This window comes from Budorcas taxicolor, chromosome 3 (assembly GCF_023091745.1).
Source record: "Budorcas taxicolor isolate Tak-1 chromosome 3, Takin1.1, whole genome shotgun sequence".
NCBI lineage: Eukaryota > Metazoa > Chordata > Mammalia > Artiodactyla > Bovidae > Budorcas > Budorcas taxicolor.
Window position 1 is genome coordinate 101,579,335 of NC_068912.1, and position 16,325 is coordinate 101,595,659.

Sequence of the window (16,325 nt, forward strand, 5' to 3'; positions counted from 1 at the left end):
ATTATCTTATTTACACCTCACAAAAACCCCATGGGGAGATCCTAACACTCCCATTTTATTTATGAAGGAACACTGGAAAAGACCCTGATGCTGGGAAAGACTAAAGCAAAAGGAGAAGGGGGAGGCAAAGACTGTTAGATAGCATCACTGCCTCAATGGACACGGTCTGGGAGACAGTGCAGGACAGGAGTCTGGCATGCTACAGTCCGTGGGCTGCAGAGTCGGACACAACTCTACAAAGACAACAAAAGCACAGAAACTTAAGTAGACTACCCAAGGTTCACGTAAAGCGGGGCAGATGGGATTCGAACCCCGGCAGACTGATTCTGGAATCAACCAGTAACAGCGTGAATAGCCATTACTCTACACTGGCTACAACCAGGAGATAGGCCTCCAGGCTGAGAAAACAGTGGGAACCAAGGCCAAGGGCCCCTGGCCCCATCTGGCTGGAAGACTCACTTGTGGACAAGCAGAAGGTTGCTACACTGGGAACCCAGTGTCCAAGACGACCCCAGATGCCACAATCAGAAAGGGAAGTTTATCTTACACTCGATTTACAGGAAGTACTTGAGGATATTGGAGGAGGGCTGTAAAGGGTAAGAGCTGAAGTTTAGAAGGTATACTCAGTCAGCTGAGGTAGAATCACAAGGGCTGTATGTGAGCTAGGACCATCTCCTAGGGGGTGGTCTGTCTTGCCAGCCTGGGGGTGGAGCAGGCCCAGAAAGCCTGAAAGCTTCCAGGCAGTCTGTCCCTGCTGGGTGTAGGTGTAACAGGGGGCATGTGAGGATGGTGGGAAACACTTAATGAGCAGCGGCGAACTCTGATCTCTGACCGTTCTCTCCTAAAGGGGCACCAGCAGTGACACAGAATGCGTCGCCCTGATGGCTGTGTCCCTGATCAGAGATGCTCCAGATCCATCACTCCAGCAGTCCATGGCTCTCTCTGCCTTGCCTCTCTCCAAGCAACCTGAGGAAGGCTCTGACTACAACTCCTTCTGGCACTGGTGGGTTTCCTGGGAGCATCCCTTCGGCTTTCCAGCTCTGGAAAGCCGCTGCCACACTCTCCTTCCTCACACACACTCGCACAGCTGAGTCTTCCCCCTGGCAGTCTGCCCAATGCGGTATGTGCCACCCCCAGCTAGATTGCTGGTATGTTCCTGGCAGGGAGACAAGGATGGGTAGCTATACTTCCTTTCTCTCCAAGGACCAGGCTGATCCTGCGTGGTTACTTCAATGATTGGGAAACCAAGGCCTGGAACTGGGGGCAGCTTACCCCAGAATAGAACACTAACTCGAAAACCCTAAACCAGAGAATGAGCTAGAGCTAGGAAGGCAAAAGCCGTGAGTCCAGAAGAGCCATTTCCCACTCCCATCTCCAGGGCCACTCCATCCCCATGGTGGATCTGCTCAGCACATAACTGGCCTTTACTCTTTGCTCTAGTGAAACACCCAATCCTCCAGACCCCCGATTCAGGGAGGTTGCGAGCTATTCCAGAGCCCCTTGAAGGCATGGGGTGGAGAATTTCTTGGAAGAAGCCATGTATCCTGTGTTTCTCCTTCCCCTGGATGTGAAAAAGATCCAGGATGGGAACCCATAACGTGTCTGGGAGAGACGTCATGGGGACTGAAGGGCCAGACCCGTCGGAGATCTCTGCACATGACTGAGCTGGCCCCCAACTCATCCCCGAGGGCCGTGCCCACGGGTGCTCATGCTCATACAGGTGGGACAGAAAGCCCAGCTTCCCCAGCCCTCAGTGGGGTAGGACCACTGGATGGCCACTGGCTCTGGCCCCCACCTCCCCCTCCGGCGCCATCCCTGATTAATGATCTTGTCTTTCTGATTTATGAGCAGCCCCTCCAGATGAGGGTAGGCGCCCCTTACAGCCCCGCCCGCCCCGCTCAGCTGGAGTAGGAGAGAATTATTAAATAAACATCCATACGTCATTCCTCTCCCCCCAAGCTGGTTGCACCGAACCCGTGCGGCCCGCTCTGGCGCTGACACGGAGCAGCTGCGGTGATTCATGGGCAGCCGGGCCCCGCGCCGCGGCCCATACATCATGCCAGCAGCACTCGCGGCCCTGGCCGAGATAAACTGATCAACCACAACGGGCTGGAATGAATTTATGACAACACAAAATGGAGGGAAACAAATGGGAGGTGACCCTGGGCCGCCGACCCGGCCCTGCACTGGCCTGCAATCCACTCTGCTGGCAGGAGGCAAGATGGAACACTGGCCCTGGAATGAAGAGGCTGCCTTTTAACCCCGGGCAACCTAGCCTTCAGAGGAGGGAGGGGCAGGTGTGAGGAATGAGGCAACAGCCAATAGCGGCAGCAGCTCCAGGCAGCCAGAACTGGACAGTGCCACCTCCTGGGGCCAGAACTGGCCTGCCTGGGCTACTGGAAAGGCAGTAAGGTGTGCTGCTGCTTTCGAATCCTGGTGGCTTCTGGGGATCCAGGCCAGGGATGGCCCAACCTTGGGGGAAGTGCTAACGGATCTCCTTTTCCCCTGCCAGAGAATGCGGGCCAAAAACTCCTACCAGAAGTGATGAGACCCAATACTCCTGCCTAAAACCCACACTGCAAGCGCCACCCGGGACAAGAAAAATGAAACCAATTTAGCTCCCGATTAAGAAACAGAAACTGGAGATGAATCAAGTGTGCCGGCTGGGCTGGGCGGCCATACATCACATTCCCCGGGCGGAGGCCTCTGCAGCAGGCAGGCGGGCAGGCCGCCTGCTCCTCCCTCCACCAAGGCTCCCGGGGCCATGGCCTAGTGATCAATTCAGAGAGTCACGCTCAGCACCAGCTGGGCCCCACTGCCGGCTGTGTGCCAGGGCAGCAGGCCTTCCTGTTAGCGAAGGGCCCCCTCCCTCCCACGGAGCCGCGGTCCCTGGAGTCGGTCTCCCCGCTGGCCACTCACTTCTCGATGTCGCTGTTCTTGCAGGTCTTCTGCATGGCCTCCTGTTTGCTGCCCTCACCGTTGCTGGTGGATGGCATCTCTGCTGGGACAGAGAGAGGACTCACACTCTGGCCAGATGGGCAGCACAGGTGAGGGGTTGGGCAGCACAGGTGAGGGGTTAGGCAGCACAGGTGAGGGGTTGGGCTTGAATCAGTCGCCACCCCCCTCTGCCCCTGCTAACCTGGGTCAGGACTTACCATCACTGGCCCATTTAGAGAACTCAGGTGTGATGCGTGTGCTGGGAGGGCCACCACTAGAGGAAGGAAAGAGGAAGGACAAAGTGAGCCCCGAAGGGACAGCCCTGAGGGCGGGCACCAGGTGGACCCTCGCCTCAGGGCCTCCCTTCCCTTTCTCCCACCCGCCCAAGCCTGTGCCCACACTTGCTTTAGGACTGCGCCCCGCAGTGCCTCTCTCTCCTTGGCTTCGCCAGGCTCCTCGCCTGTGCAGGGGATGACGTCGGCCTCCGTGTATCTGGCAAGGTGGTCAAGGACAATGGATCCTAGTTTGTGGTGGGCCGTGAGGGTTGAATCCCCAGGAGGGCTGCCCCTGGCCCAAGCTGAGACACTGACCCTGGGAGTTTTGGTGTGGATGAGTGACTCCAGGTGCTTGTGACTTTTCTTATTCCCTTTGGTCTGTCCCACCAGTCCCGCCTTGTCCCGCAGTGCCCCAAGGATACTGTGGCTTCCCATACTCCAGAGTGTCATCCCCATCCACGTCCAAGTCAGCGTCACTGTCCGGATTCTCTTTGCCGCTGCACATGACGAAGCCAGAGCCTGTGGGAAGCAGGGTGTGAGGAGGGCCAGGGCCAGCAAGACAAGGCCAAGGATCCCCCTTGCTTCCTAAGGTAGGGGTCAGGTTTGGGGCTAGGTAAGGCCCGGCAGAAACTTGGGCTTGGGGAACAGAGCGCGCCTGGGTGCTCCTGATTCTGACATTGCAGCTCTTTCTCTCTCTGCATACCTCAGCCCTTCCTGCACCGCCTGCTGCTCCATGACCTCTGCTCATAAAGCAGCCCATTCGCACATTATGTCAAGTCCTCAGGAGACACCTAGTCTAGGCCTGCTGTCCACCTGTCTTCCACATCTAAGAAGACTGAAGAGGACAGACAGGTCTACAACCCCAACCCAGGACCTTGGCATCCCATGTCCCATTGTCCAGCCTGGCAAGTCTACCAGAGGGGAGAGTAGGCTGGCAAAGGCCTGTCAGAGCCATACAGCGGAACCCTCAGCCAATGTCCTGATTTTGGCCGGCAGGTCCTTGCCAGCAAAAACACCAGGCAGCTGTTCAAATATTTGGTGTCTGAAGCGCCTGACATTAATTATTCATCCCCACCTCACTCAGCCCAGATTCCTGGACAAGTGCAGTTATAAAGGGATTAAGAAGGGACAGCCGAGGGAGGACACGCATGCACACCTGCTTCTCAGAGAAGTCCCTGGAGGCAACCCAGCTGGGCAGAGGCAGGGCCAAGGGCGGGGCAGGCAGCTGACCCCACCAAGGTGTATCTGGCACAGCAACAGGCAGACTCTTGGCCAGTGGTGGGAGGGGTGGTGGTGATGCAAGGGGCTGAGTGGCTGAAGCTGCCTCAGGCCCACTCACCTGCTTTATGTTCTGACTCCCAGAACCACCCTTCCTGATAGCCCAGGGCCAGGGACCACAAAGCAGCTTCTCCCTCCCTGCCCCTGCCTTCTCCCAGTGGTTCTGGACTCAGACCACATCACATGAGCCAGTGGAGTAGCCCTGCTGGGGACAAAAAGGACTGAAAGCGATGGGGTCTGGGGTGAGTGGAATCGATGCAAAGCAGCTCGGAGTTCTGCCCAATGATCTCAGAAATTTCTTGTCCATTCTTCCCACTTTCAGCGTCTTACACATTCATGAAGGCAACAGGCTTGTAGTGGGTTGCCAAGCCTCTCGTCTATTGCTTCGTCCTGTCGCCGCAGAGTCCGGACCCTTCTTTCCCCTGCTCCAGCACTGCCTGCGGCTCCTCACTGTGCCCGCGACCAATTCCTACTCTTAAGCCAGACTTGCTATGCTCTGGATGCCCCCACTTCTTCACCTTCTCTCATTTCGCTCCCTAAGTCCCACATACACGGACAGACTTACTCCACCTCCAGTGTCACCCTGTCTGTCTGGCTCATGCTCTCTCTCCATCTGGAATGTTCTCCATCTTTCAAGCCTGTTTCAAAAGCACTTTCTTCCTGATCCTTCTCTATCCTACACCTCCGGTTTCTGGTCTCACAATGGGCCCACCCATCCCAGAAGTAGGCAGCACCAGGGAAACAGAGAGCTTACAGGTACTGCCCTGCTCCACCCCTGCCCGCCAGTCCTCATCTGCCCTCCACACTGAGGCACAAACAAACTCAAGGCAGCAGGCGGGTCAGCAGCGGGGCCATTAAGCTGAGAAAACACCAAGTTACAGCTCTGTCTCCTATTCACAGCCAAGTGTCCTGACAAGCAATTCCCACCTTGTGGGTGAGTGGCACCTCTATAAACCCTCTGACAGTTTGGGAGACAAACTCCGCCATCAATCAGAATGTAGCCATCAGGTTCACTTAGAGCCTGCACCCCTCGAGCCCTGCCAAGCGGCCCCCGCCCAAGCACATGCAGCTCAGCAGTCAGCCTCACATCTACGGCTTGGCTAGACCCTGCCCAGCCCTGCCTGGTGGGTGCGTGAGAAGCAAAGCCGAGAATCCTAGCACCACTCCTCGGCCCAGAGTGGCTCCCATGGCAAATCTGAGACAATGAGGCACTCCCAAACTGCCAGGAAAAGTCCAGGCTTCTCCACACGTAAAGCAGCCCAGTGGCCAGAAGTCTTTCTCTCTGCAGTCTCGTTGCCTGCCAGGCCTGGACCAGGTCTCTGTAGTCTGGTAGAACACAGCTATTTTGGTTCCCAGGGCCTGTGTTTTCTCATGTCCCTGGGCTTCCCTGGTGGCTCAGAGGGCAAAACGTCTGTCTGCAATGCAGGAGACCTGGGTTCAATTCCTGGGTTGGGAAGATCCCCTGGAGAAGGAAATGGCAACCCACTCCAGTATTCTTGCCTGGAGAATCCCATGGGCAGAGGAGCCTGGTGGGCTACAGTCCACAGGGTCGCAAAGAGTCGGACACGACTGAGAGACTTCACTTTCACTTTAGGCCTTTGTACTTCCTGATATCTCTGCCTAGAAACGTCTCCCTCTTGGTCTACGGAACACATTCCTGCTCATTCTGCAAGTCTGACTCTTCTCAATCATGCCTTCCATTCATGGTGCCTGCACATAACAGTTGCTCTTTAAATACTTCCTGAATGAACTTGCTTCAACATTCTCTCAAACTTCATTGAACTCACCCTCCGCCTGGCTTTACACTTGAGGACGTTGTTTCCCGATCTGATTCCTATGCTCAAGGTGCTGAGTACAGATGAGACTTCCCTAGACATTTCTACAGAGAGGCCCCTTCCGTGGTGTCCACCCAGGCTTCTGTACAACTCCAAATTCACGTGTGATTACCATGTATTGTCACTGTTGTTCATCAGATTAAAAGCCTAAGTCTGTGATCTAAGCGTCACCCAGCACAGAGCTGGCCGAGCCCACCACAGGTGCCACGTAACACCCCCGAGCAGTGACAGCTAAATGCCGATGGTGCTGTTCCGTTAGGTGCTGGGAGCCCTGTGCCAGAGGCAGGCCCAGGCCTGATCAGCTGGTGGCCTGTAGAAACCTCTCTGGCCACAACCTCACCTCTCAGACCCCATCTCTCAGGTGGGCAACAAGCTCCTTCTCCGACCACGCTAACAGGATGGAGAGCACGACACATCTTGTTCGCCAAGGAAAAGGCCTGCCTTTGGTCAGAGAAGCTGACTCTGACCCTGACCCCCTCCTCCAGCAGACAGATGTTGGGAGCCTCTCCCTACCCCTCAGGTGTTCAGAACAGGCTGCCACTGCCAATTTCACTCCTGCGCTGCCCCAGCCAACTCCAACCTCCTTCCCAGCACATCAAACTTTATTTTCTTAATGAAATGTCACTTGCTGACTTCTGGCAGAATCATAATAAAAAGAAACGGCCATAAAGCCATTTTATGCAGACAGGGCCCCCGCCAGCTTGCCCCCCTCCCACACATACTTTGAGAAGGCTCTGCAGTCATTTTATGTTCTCAGCTGCTAGAATATCCCAAGCCAGTACTCAGAAGCAAGATGGCACAGAGAACGCCTTCCCAAGCCTCTGGCTCCTGCTCTGTGAAGCTCCAGAGTAACAGGCAAGCTGCCACTCCTGCTGCTCCTATCCAGGGCAGGGACTGCCTTCAGACCCCGCAAGATGACCCACAGCACTCTTCAGTCACCGGGGAGTCCCCTTGTTGTGGCTCAGACCCATGAAGGGCTGGGTGCTCTCCACAGGCAAACTAACCCTGATGATCAGTGATGCCCAGCAGTGGGGGCCTGGTCTACGGAGGGTGGGCAGTTAAAAAAAAACCTCTTCCCTCCAAGTGGATACTTAGCAATAGAGAGGCAGAGGGTTAAGTGCATAAATGATAAGCAAAGCCTAAATTTTATAAAAATGTCCCATCTCTCATAAACTCATTTCTTCTTGGGTCATCACAAAGAGAGAAGGAAAAAAAAAAAATCAGCGTTAATTTGATCAATTGATCAGATGATCGATTGTGAAACTGGAGATGCCCACTGACTAGGGGCAGTGACGTCCTGGAACTTGAAACCACAAAAAAGGAGCCATTGATTTCCTCACCTGCTGTTCCCAACAAAACCAAAGCCCAGGGAGAAAGGCGTCCTGGGGCCTCCAGAAGCCCGTGCTCTCCAAAGGAGGGGAGAAGGGGGGGTGCGCAGCAGCAGCTTCCGGAGAGTTTTACACTGGAATTAGTTACAGATGCAGTTACGGTGTCTTGTGTAAACGCCATCGATTGGGGAGCTGACAGTCTGGGGAGCTGCGATGCGGGACAATCAATCGGCCTGCAGTGTCACCTGCCACCTCGCTGAACAGTTGACAATGCAATTATCCAGTGTGGAGGCAGGGAGTTGGCGTGTGTCAAACGCACTTAGCCACTTTCCGGGCCTCCTCGATAACGCGTTTCATTGCCTCACGTCAGGAGAGGCGCAGAGAGACAGACGCCGTTTAAAACCATTGATACTTGCTCCTTCTGCCTGTACTCCCTCTGTCCCGGCTTAACAATTGTGTTTCCAAAAGGCGATTAAATCCCCGTCAGTTGCCACAGGGGACAGAAGGTGCCCTGCTCCTTGCCACCCCTCCTTGCTCCTCCCACCAAACAAGTTCTAACTCAGGGTGGTAAGGAGGTAGAAAGCGGCAGCCTGGACACACTCCGTTCCAAGACTGCCTCCAGCAGTTGGCTGTTCTAGCACCTGTCACTGACTATACCAGGCAGCAGGGTTGCCCTGGGGGACATTCTGAGAATCTGGGGCTCCCATCTTTTGGAAATCAACAGGCAGAAGGAGGCAGCAGCTAAGGCCAGGCCAATTTCTCCAGGCCCTGGACTCACAACACCTCTCAACCCCTTGACCCACAATCTGGCACTGAAGTTTTACCAAGCAACAGCCAGTTAACAGATCTGCGCCACAGCTGCCCCACCTTTCCTCTCCATGGTATCTCATTCCAGGCCACACGGAACCAGTCTAAATCCAAGGCAAGAACTCAAGTAAGATGCAGTCCCTAGGCGAAGATTGGGGCAGGGCAGAGGCCTGGACAGCGGGTTCTCTTAGTAGCGTCCCTGTCTCTACCCTGCCACCTGTTTGATTCAAAGGGGCTCAATGCTGGATTCCAGGGACACAGTTCCTTCCAGGGCTGCAAGATTGAGCTGCAGCACCTTCCACTTCCTGCTGCCTCCTGGGAAATCCCTCCACCTTGTCACCCAAAGGCCCATTACATCACTGTCACGTCATCTGAAGCCAACTGTTCCATGTCCTTTCTCCAGCCTGTCCATCCCAGAGGTAATGAGCTCTAGGCTCCCTAATCCAGCAAAGTGAACATTCACTGGCAAACAAGACAGAGGAAGGATCAAGGCTCCCATCACAGGTCTCTTGTCTGAGACCAGGAGTTGGAGATAGGCAATGAGGAAAGCCGGGCTCATTTGTCACACACCTCCTTGGACTACAGGCAGGCACGGGTTTGTCCCCAGGGGTTGTATAATTGGTTCCCACTGTGGCCCAACCTAGAGGCCCCTTGCTCAGCCCAGGGCTGGCATGGGGTGCCTGAAGAGTGTCTTTCCCCCACCCAGTGCTGAACTCTTTAAGGGAAATGTTGGTGAAGCACTAAGGTCTGTGCGCCGCCCTTTATGCAATTATAACTGAGTGGGCAGAAACAGCACTAGCAGGCTAGCAAACCCAAGGTTCAGAGAGGACAACCCACACCTCATGCACACAGCCCAGCGTGTCCCCTAGAACTGAGAAGGCCACCATGTTTCCTAAACAAACGTTTCTTTCAAACTACTCTCTTGAAACCTTTCAGTATCTCTTCTTTTAGGCTCTTGAAGATCCACGTCTATCTGGACCTATCCCAGTCCTTACCTGTTCTGTCTGATCCTTCATTTGGTCCTACAATACCAATTCCAAGCCCTCCCAGGCCTGAGCTCTCTGGGTCTCAGTAATCACAGGTCCCATCTCCAAGGCCCATTCTCCTCAGTCAAGTATCCCACCAAAAATTCCTGCTTGTTCATTGGCTCTGCGGCACATTACATTCAAAGGAACTCATCTGCTCCACCAGACCAGCCCCCATTGGGCCTGATGGGAAGCCATGCTGAGGACGAAGGGGCCCTCGTCTGGGAGGAGGGATAGGTGATGATCAGATACAGGAACTTATGTGCAATTCTTCAATTCTTTCATATCTAACAAGGACAGCAATCTCTGTTCTGTCAGCACGCACAGTGCGGCTTAAATGGGCCTCGCCGCTCGCCTGCTCATCTTGCCTCTGCTCCCTCTCTCTGAAGCCGGCCGGGCAGCTTCTTCAACTGGCGTTATCACTCCCTCTAACCGGTCTTGGCAGGCAATCTAATTCCTCCTGAAAAGGTCACCGCCATTTTAACTGCCTTTCAATCACATTAAGCACGCGCTGCCCGGCTTGCGGCCCAGCCCGCCCGGCGGGCGATCAATGCGCTGCACTGACACCAGGCCGCCTGGCGGGGCCACACCCAACCCCCCAAGAGTTGGGGCCTCTCGGTCCTGGCCAAGAAGGGTAGACTGACAGATGGTCAGCTTCTGCAGACAAGGTTTCAGGGGCAGAGGCGGTCAGGATCAGCCAGGGCCTCCTTTGATAGCACCCCCCTACCGAGGAGCCTCAGCCTCCTCCGCTCCACTGCGCCCTGCTCTCTGCCTCGTGGCCCCTGCTGATCTCGCTGTAAAACAGCCTTTCAAGTCTGTCTGTCTTTTGACTGCACTAAGCTGTTTAAGAGACGGCAGCAGCTTCTATCAGGAAAGCCGGAGCAATTCTCTGCAGATAAAGGCACCTCCGGCCCCTGTTCCCTCTTCAAGTCTCACTCTCATTCTCGCTCTCCAAATCGCTCAAAGAAAAACCCCCTTTGAACTCCTCTCAGGAATTCTTGAAAGGAACAACCTCACCATGTAAACACTCAGGGAAAACTGACACCCGCCCAGGGCTGAAGAGTCCCTCACACCCGCTCTGCAAGTAGGTCCCAGGGCCTGGGAAGTACATGGTTGTATGAGCAGGGCCCATGCGGCTTCATCTTCCTAAGCCTTGTCTGGAGCCCAGAAGCCATCAGTAACCTGACCAAGAAGTTGCCACAGCAATGGAAGACACGAAAATCTGCAGCCACCAACAGAGCGAACCCAGCGCAGCATCCCGGAACTGGCCAGGGACACCTGTGAGTACAAGTCACAGGATCCCTGGCTTCAGGGCTCTCTGGGCCTCAGAAACTCTAGGACAGGACCAGAGGGAAATGGCAAATGGACATTCTCTAGCTCAGTCCTCAGTTTGGTCTGATTAACCTTTCTCATTTACATTTTGCCAGTGTGAGAGAAGACCCGAGGCATAATGCCACACCTGGGCTTGTGGCCTCTTCATGGAGCCAGTTTGCCCTGGATGGCACTGTAGGGACCACTTCTCATCAACAGCCCTAGAAGCATAGCCCCAGTGAGGCAGAGACCCTCCTCTCAGCTGCCGCGATATTCCCAAGGGACCAGACACAGCACTACTCCCAAGGGAGCTGCCCAGAGAACTGGAGGCAGATGGGAAGCAGATTGGCTCACTTAATGACCACAAGCTGCAGTGCCAGCTGTGCTTGTGCACAGAAAAGAGCGGTGAGCTGGAGGCTGGGAAGCAAGACAGCTCCCCCTTCACCCTGCCCAAGGCAGGAAGCATCGACAAGAGGACACGCTTCTTGGGTTCCTACCAGTCTGCTATTTAACCTGGTGGGGGTGGGAGACTTCCACTGGGCCAAACCATGTGTCTCCAAGGATCCAGGTGGGCCGTGGAGCTGGGGAGGTCCCTGTAGAGCCCTCTGCAGCAAGTCCAAGGGAAGCAGGAGCAGCTGGGCACAGGCCCCTCTTGCTTCAGGGCAGAGGGCGCCCAGGGAGAAGGGATGGGATCACAGGTAAAATTAGATTCACCAATGAAGCTCATGGGAGGTCAAATTTTGCCATAACTCACTCTCTCCTCTGTAACTGATTTCCCTGACGTGGGGCTGAGGAGGAGGAGGAGGAAAATCCAATGTGTCTGCCTGGAAGCCCTCGGGGCCCCCAGTGCTGGAGGTGTACAGCAGGTTGCTGGATTCTCATTTATCAGCCTTAAGAGGGATGGAGTGATAAATGCATAACCGTCCCTTTAATATTTTATGCAGGTGCTAACGCGGCTTGGCTGTCACCTTCAATGCATCACCCAAGGCGGAGAGCCCCCCTCGTCACTCTTAGCTTGCAGCCTCACAATTCCATTTCCCCACCCAAATACATCTGTTTTAATATGCACATCACAGGCAGGCAGCACGGTCACAAAGAAGCCCTGCCAGCAGCAGTTCCCACGTGGCTGAATGGATGACCAGCCACCAGCCCTGGCCTCTTGGCTCCCACAGATGGCTACCCAGCAGAGGCCTGGCCACCACAGTGCCACTACCTAGGTGTCGGCTGCTTGTACCTCGGAAACCACCTTCCAGGAGAGTGGTGGCCCGTATCCGCTTCTGCCCGCACCACTCATATTCCTCAAAGCGGTTGCTGTTCTCATGCTCGATGTCCGCGGCATCGTCCTCAGCCATGCAGGAGCCTTCCCTCTGTGAAGAGCAGAGCAGGATCATGCGGGTCCCAGGCCGTCCCTACCTGCTCCCCAGGGCCTGCGAGGAAGGCACAGCCCAGGCCCCCAGCTGCAGTGTGCCCCACAGGCCCCCGGCTCTAGGGCTCCTTGGAAGTAAACCAATCGAGAGGTCAAAGACCTGGGCTTTTTCCCAATAATTTTCCACTGGAGCCCCAGGGGAGGAGTGGGAGAGTGAAAGCAAAGGAAGAGGGCAAAGAACAAAGAAGAAGCTGCTACTGAGACCACATGGAGAACCCAACAGCCCAGAGATTGGAGGCAGTCAGCAGCTAGTGTCAGGGGAAGGGGGCGGGATAGGTGGTGATGGCCCCTCTACCTTAGAAAGGCAATGCTCCACATGCCTACTCATCTCCTGCTCCGATCCTGCCAGGGGGCGGCTGCACAGGGGACATACCTGCCCTTCATCTTGCTTCCTCCGTTTCATTTTCCCAATCCGAGCTGCATGGAGAAACCAAAAACAAAAGCACAGAACAGGCAGACGGTCACTGGAGCTCCCAAGGTCCCAGCGGGACTGACATATCCTGACCTCCTGCCAGCCATTAGCCCTCTGGCTCATGCCCAATCTCGCCCTTGTTATGCGGCACCTTCAGCTCCTTTGGGGTCTGGGCCCTGCCACGAGCGCCTGGGGAGGAGACTGGTGCTAGGCCAGCCAGTGTCCACTCTTTGGCCACAGCTGTGTACCTGCGGTGCTCAACTGAGTCCAGTGAGCAAAGATGCTCCCCTTGGAACTTACTAGGTATCTCCCCAGAAGGCCAAGATCACAGGCTCTTTTAGAGTCAAGACCCACAACTTTAGAGATGACCTCTTGGCTAGAATCCAAAGTCTCTCCAGGGGCCTGATTTGGCCAGCTGTTCACTTATCAGTTAAAACCGCTTTGTTCCTGGGCCAGCAGGCCCGAGGTACAGCCCTCAGTGTCCTATATAGAATCATCCCAGGGAGGATTTCTCTCAGGTCCACTGGTCCCATTTTACAGAAGAGGAGATCGAGGCCCAGTCATAAAGGTACAGAGGGTCTGAGTCAGAGAGCCCAGGATATCCTGAGAGGGTAGCCCTTACTGTGCCCTCCCGAACCTGTTCCATCATTTCTGATCAGTGAAGAGGGGCTGGCAGGCCCCCGAGGCAGAGGGCTGCCTGCCATGCTGTCCCACAGGGGGCTCAATTCCAAAGTGCACACTGCAAGCCCACAGCACTGCTAATTAATGCTGAGAGATGCAATCATTTCTAATTAGCTCACTAATCCCTCTCTGTAGCCCTCCTGTCACTGAAGCAGGAAGGGGTCAAAACAAGGGACTCTGTTCCCTCTATCCCCTCCCTTGATGCAGAGCTAGCCACTTTGAGACCAGACTGATTAGGGCGGGGGTGGAGCCAGCCAAGGAAGGAACGGTTCCCCACTGCAAGGCCAGAAGGAACTTTCTCGTGGATACTGACCCTAGTGGAAGTCTCATCAATGCAGGCTAGGGAGTGAGACACTGGTGAACGGTGATGCAGGTGACAGCTGATAAGTTACAATTTAGAGCTTCAACTGTGTGTTAAGATTTAACTGCCTTACACAAGGAAGCTCATTTTATTCTATATCTGGAAACCAGGTTGTATTAAGCATTTTTCCAGATAAAGATACTTAAAGCTCAATCAGGCAGTTGCCCAGGTAGCTAAAAAGTGGCAAAGGCAGGATAGGAAACCATGCCTTACTCCATAGCTTCAAAGGCTCTCTTGTCCCAAGAGTGCCCCCCACTGATCAGTATCAACAAAGACGGATCCTGTGAGTGTGCTAGGGCAACACTTGGAACCCCAGCTCCTGCCTGAGGGCCTGAAGCAGGGAGTTACCCCAGAACAGAGCAGCCCTAGGACCCAAATCAACAGGAAAGCCACCATCCCACAAGGACTGAGCATGGAGTTTGAGAAACCTTGGCCCGCAGCCTGGCCCATCTCCTCTGTTTCCGCTGCTCTCACTACAGGAGATGTGACCATGTTCCGGTGCCCACTTGATTTTGCAGACAAAAATCTAGACTCTTTCACCTTGACTGCCCTAACCCTTGGAACCTCAGGCTCAAGCCACCTTGACACTCTAGAGCCAGGGCTGGGGTGGAGAAGGGATGCCAGATATCAGAAAGGCATTGAGCAAGTGACTCTGAGAGTTCAAGAAGGCTGTATGGAGCCGTGCTCCAGTACAAAGGTGCGTCCCCTAACCTGCCTAGAATGCCTCTCTGGTAAGAAGGAGACTATGAGAGACACTGATAACTGAATAAACAGGTAAATCTCACAGGATTGCCAAGGAAGGCAGGACACTGGATGCTCTCCTTGCCCAAGCCACCCATGCCAGAAAACTCCTTGTGGTCCCAGGAAAGCACCCTGATGGACTGGGCATCACCTGAAAATTCTCAGATAAGCAAGGCAGGTTATTTTCTTGCCATCCATCTTCTAAGTCCTGAACTAAGTTTACTAAAGCATGATAGGGAAAAGTGTGCTCCCTACCTGGAAGCTTCCACTAACAGGAAAAGTCAAAGTATTGCCAAGGAGGCAGCATGGCATGGTCCAAGCAGCACAGGCTCTGGAGGCAGGTGTGTGTTTATCGCTCAGTCTGTCCAACTCTTTGCAACCCCATGGACTACAGTCCACCAGGTTCCTCTGTCCATGGAATTCTCCAGGCAAGAATACTAGAGTGGGTTAACTGGTTCAAACCATGGCTTGGCCATATCCCAGCTGTGTGTTTTTCAACAAATCGCTTCACCTGTCCCAGCCTCAGTTTCCTCATCTACAAAACGAGTGTTAACACTCCCTCTCAGTTATGATAAAGACGCTTAACATGGGGCCGGCCCATGATAAATGCTCTCCTTTCCCCAATCCGGGGCTCAGCCTGGTAGCAGAAACCAAGTGGCAGGAACCCAGGATCTTGAACATCGATGGCCTTAACAGCTGGTCCGGAGACCCTCAAGCCCCTTACTGCCAACCCCCAGATATACCACACCCTAGTCAGCACAAAAAACTAGATCATCCAGTTTGTTCAGCAAACAGGAATGCTCCAGAGGTTTGAATCCAAAAAGGGGGGGGGGGGGAGGGGGGCGGCTGCCAGGTAGTGCATACACAGCGTGCTTTCAGACAAGGCCTCTAAGAGCTGTTGAGCCCACGCTGATCACCTTTGTGAAATGTGGGCTGACTGATAACTCAAAGAGCCCTGGGATGAGTTAGTTCCTGTTGCCGTGGGAACTCCAGATCTCACTGCATTGTCAAGTCTCAGCAGAGAGGCTGTATTCACACGACTGGGCACTGATTAAAAACTGGAAGAAAAACATTCTCAGCGCCCTGCCAGCTGGTACAGTGAGGTCCCAGCAGTTTGCAAATTCAAAGCGGAGCTCCCAAGTGGAATTGTGTGGCTTGTTCCTCATTCTCTGCCACTTATTGCCCCCCAGGGTTCTTCAAGGCCTAGAGAGGCTCACGCAAGAGCTGGCAACCATCACCTCCATTAAACAGATGGGGAAACTGAGGGCGGCAGCCTCGGTCGGCACATACTGAGGCGCTGTGATTGCGAGGAAACCCACGGGCCCTAACGTTGAAGAGACCCAGGCAAGCCAGGAGCTGCAGGCAGTGAGGGAGGGAGGAGGCCGGGGGTGGGGCGAAGGGAGGGGCTGCGCAAGACTCACCATTCAGTCGGGTCTGCCGGTTGGCTCGCACTCGCAAGAAGGTCTGGGAGAAAATCCCGGGCAGATGCAAAAAAGAGAAGACAGCGTCAGCGCGGCCGGGAATCCCAGCCCCCGCCCCAGCCCCGGACCCCGGTCCAGGCCTGCCCCGCCCCAAACAGCCCGTAAACAAACCTACTTCCTCCCTCCCGCCGGCCCCCCTGCTCCGCCGGCCGCTCCGGGCCCTCGGCATAGCCGCCGGGGGCTGCTCTAGCGGGCCCCGGAGGCCGCCACGCGGTGCCGCCCCAGCCCCGGCCTCCGGCGCTCCGGGCCCCGCGGCCGCCCGGCCGGCGAGGGCGGCGATGCGGGCGGATTCCCCCCGGCTGCCCGGCGGCGGCGGCACCTCAGCTCCCAGCGGCGGCGGCGGCCATGTTGGCCTTGATCATGTGACCCGCCGCCGTCGCGCGCCGGGGGTGAAAGTTCAAGAAGTGGGGGTTGGAGGGGTGGGTCT

General features: G+C 55.3%; 1 protein-coding gene across 1 annotated transcript in view; it reads right to left on the reverse strand.

Annotated features, from left to right (window-relative positions):
- The window catches only part of RNF220 (ring finger protein 220), a 261,433-nt gene that overhangs the window by 3,405 nt on the left and 241,703 nt on the right, over nucleotides 1-16,325 (reverse strand). Inside the window, exons 5-11 of the mRNA XM_052637882.1 lie at nucleotides 15,839-15,881; nucleotides 12,596-12,639; nucleotides 12,031-12,163; nucleotides 3,635-3,731; nucleotides 3,343-3,429; nucleotides 3,156-3,211; nucleotides 2,920-2,998 (exon numbers count right to left, since the gene is read on the reverse strand). Of these exons, the coding sequence (XP_052493842.1) occupies nucleotides 2,920-2,998; nucleotides 3,156-3,211; nucleotides 3,343-3,429; nucleotides 3,635-3,731; nucleotides 12,031-12,163; nucleotides 12,596-12,639; nucleotides 15,839-15,881 (539 nt within the window). The remainder of the gene's footprint in view (nucleotides 1-2,919; nucleotides 2,999-3,155; nucleotides 3,212-3,342; nucleotides 3,430-3,634; nucleotides 3,732-12,030; nucleotides 12,164-12,595; nucleotides 12,640-15,838; nucleotides 15,882-16,325) is intronic.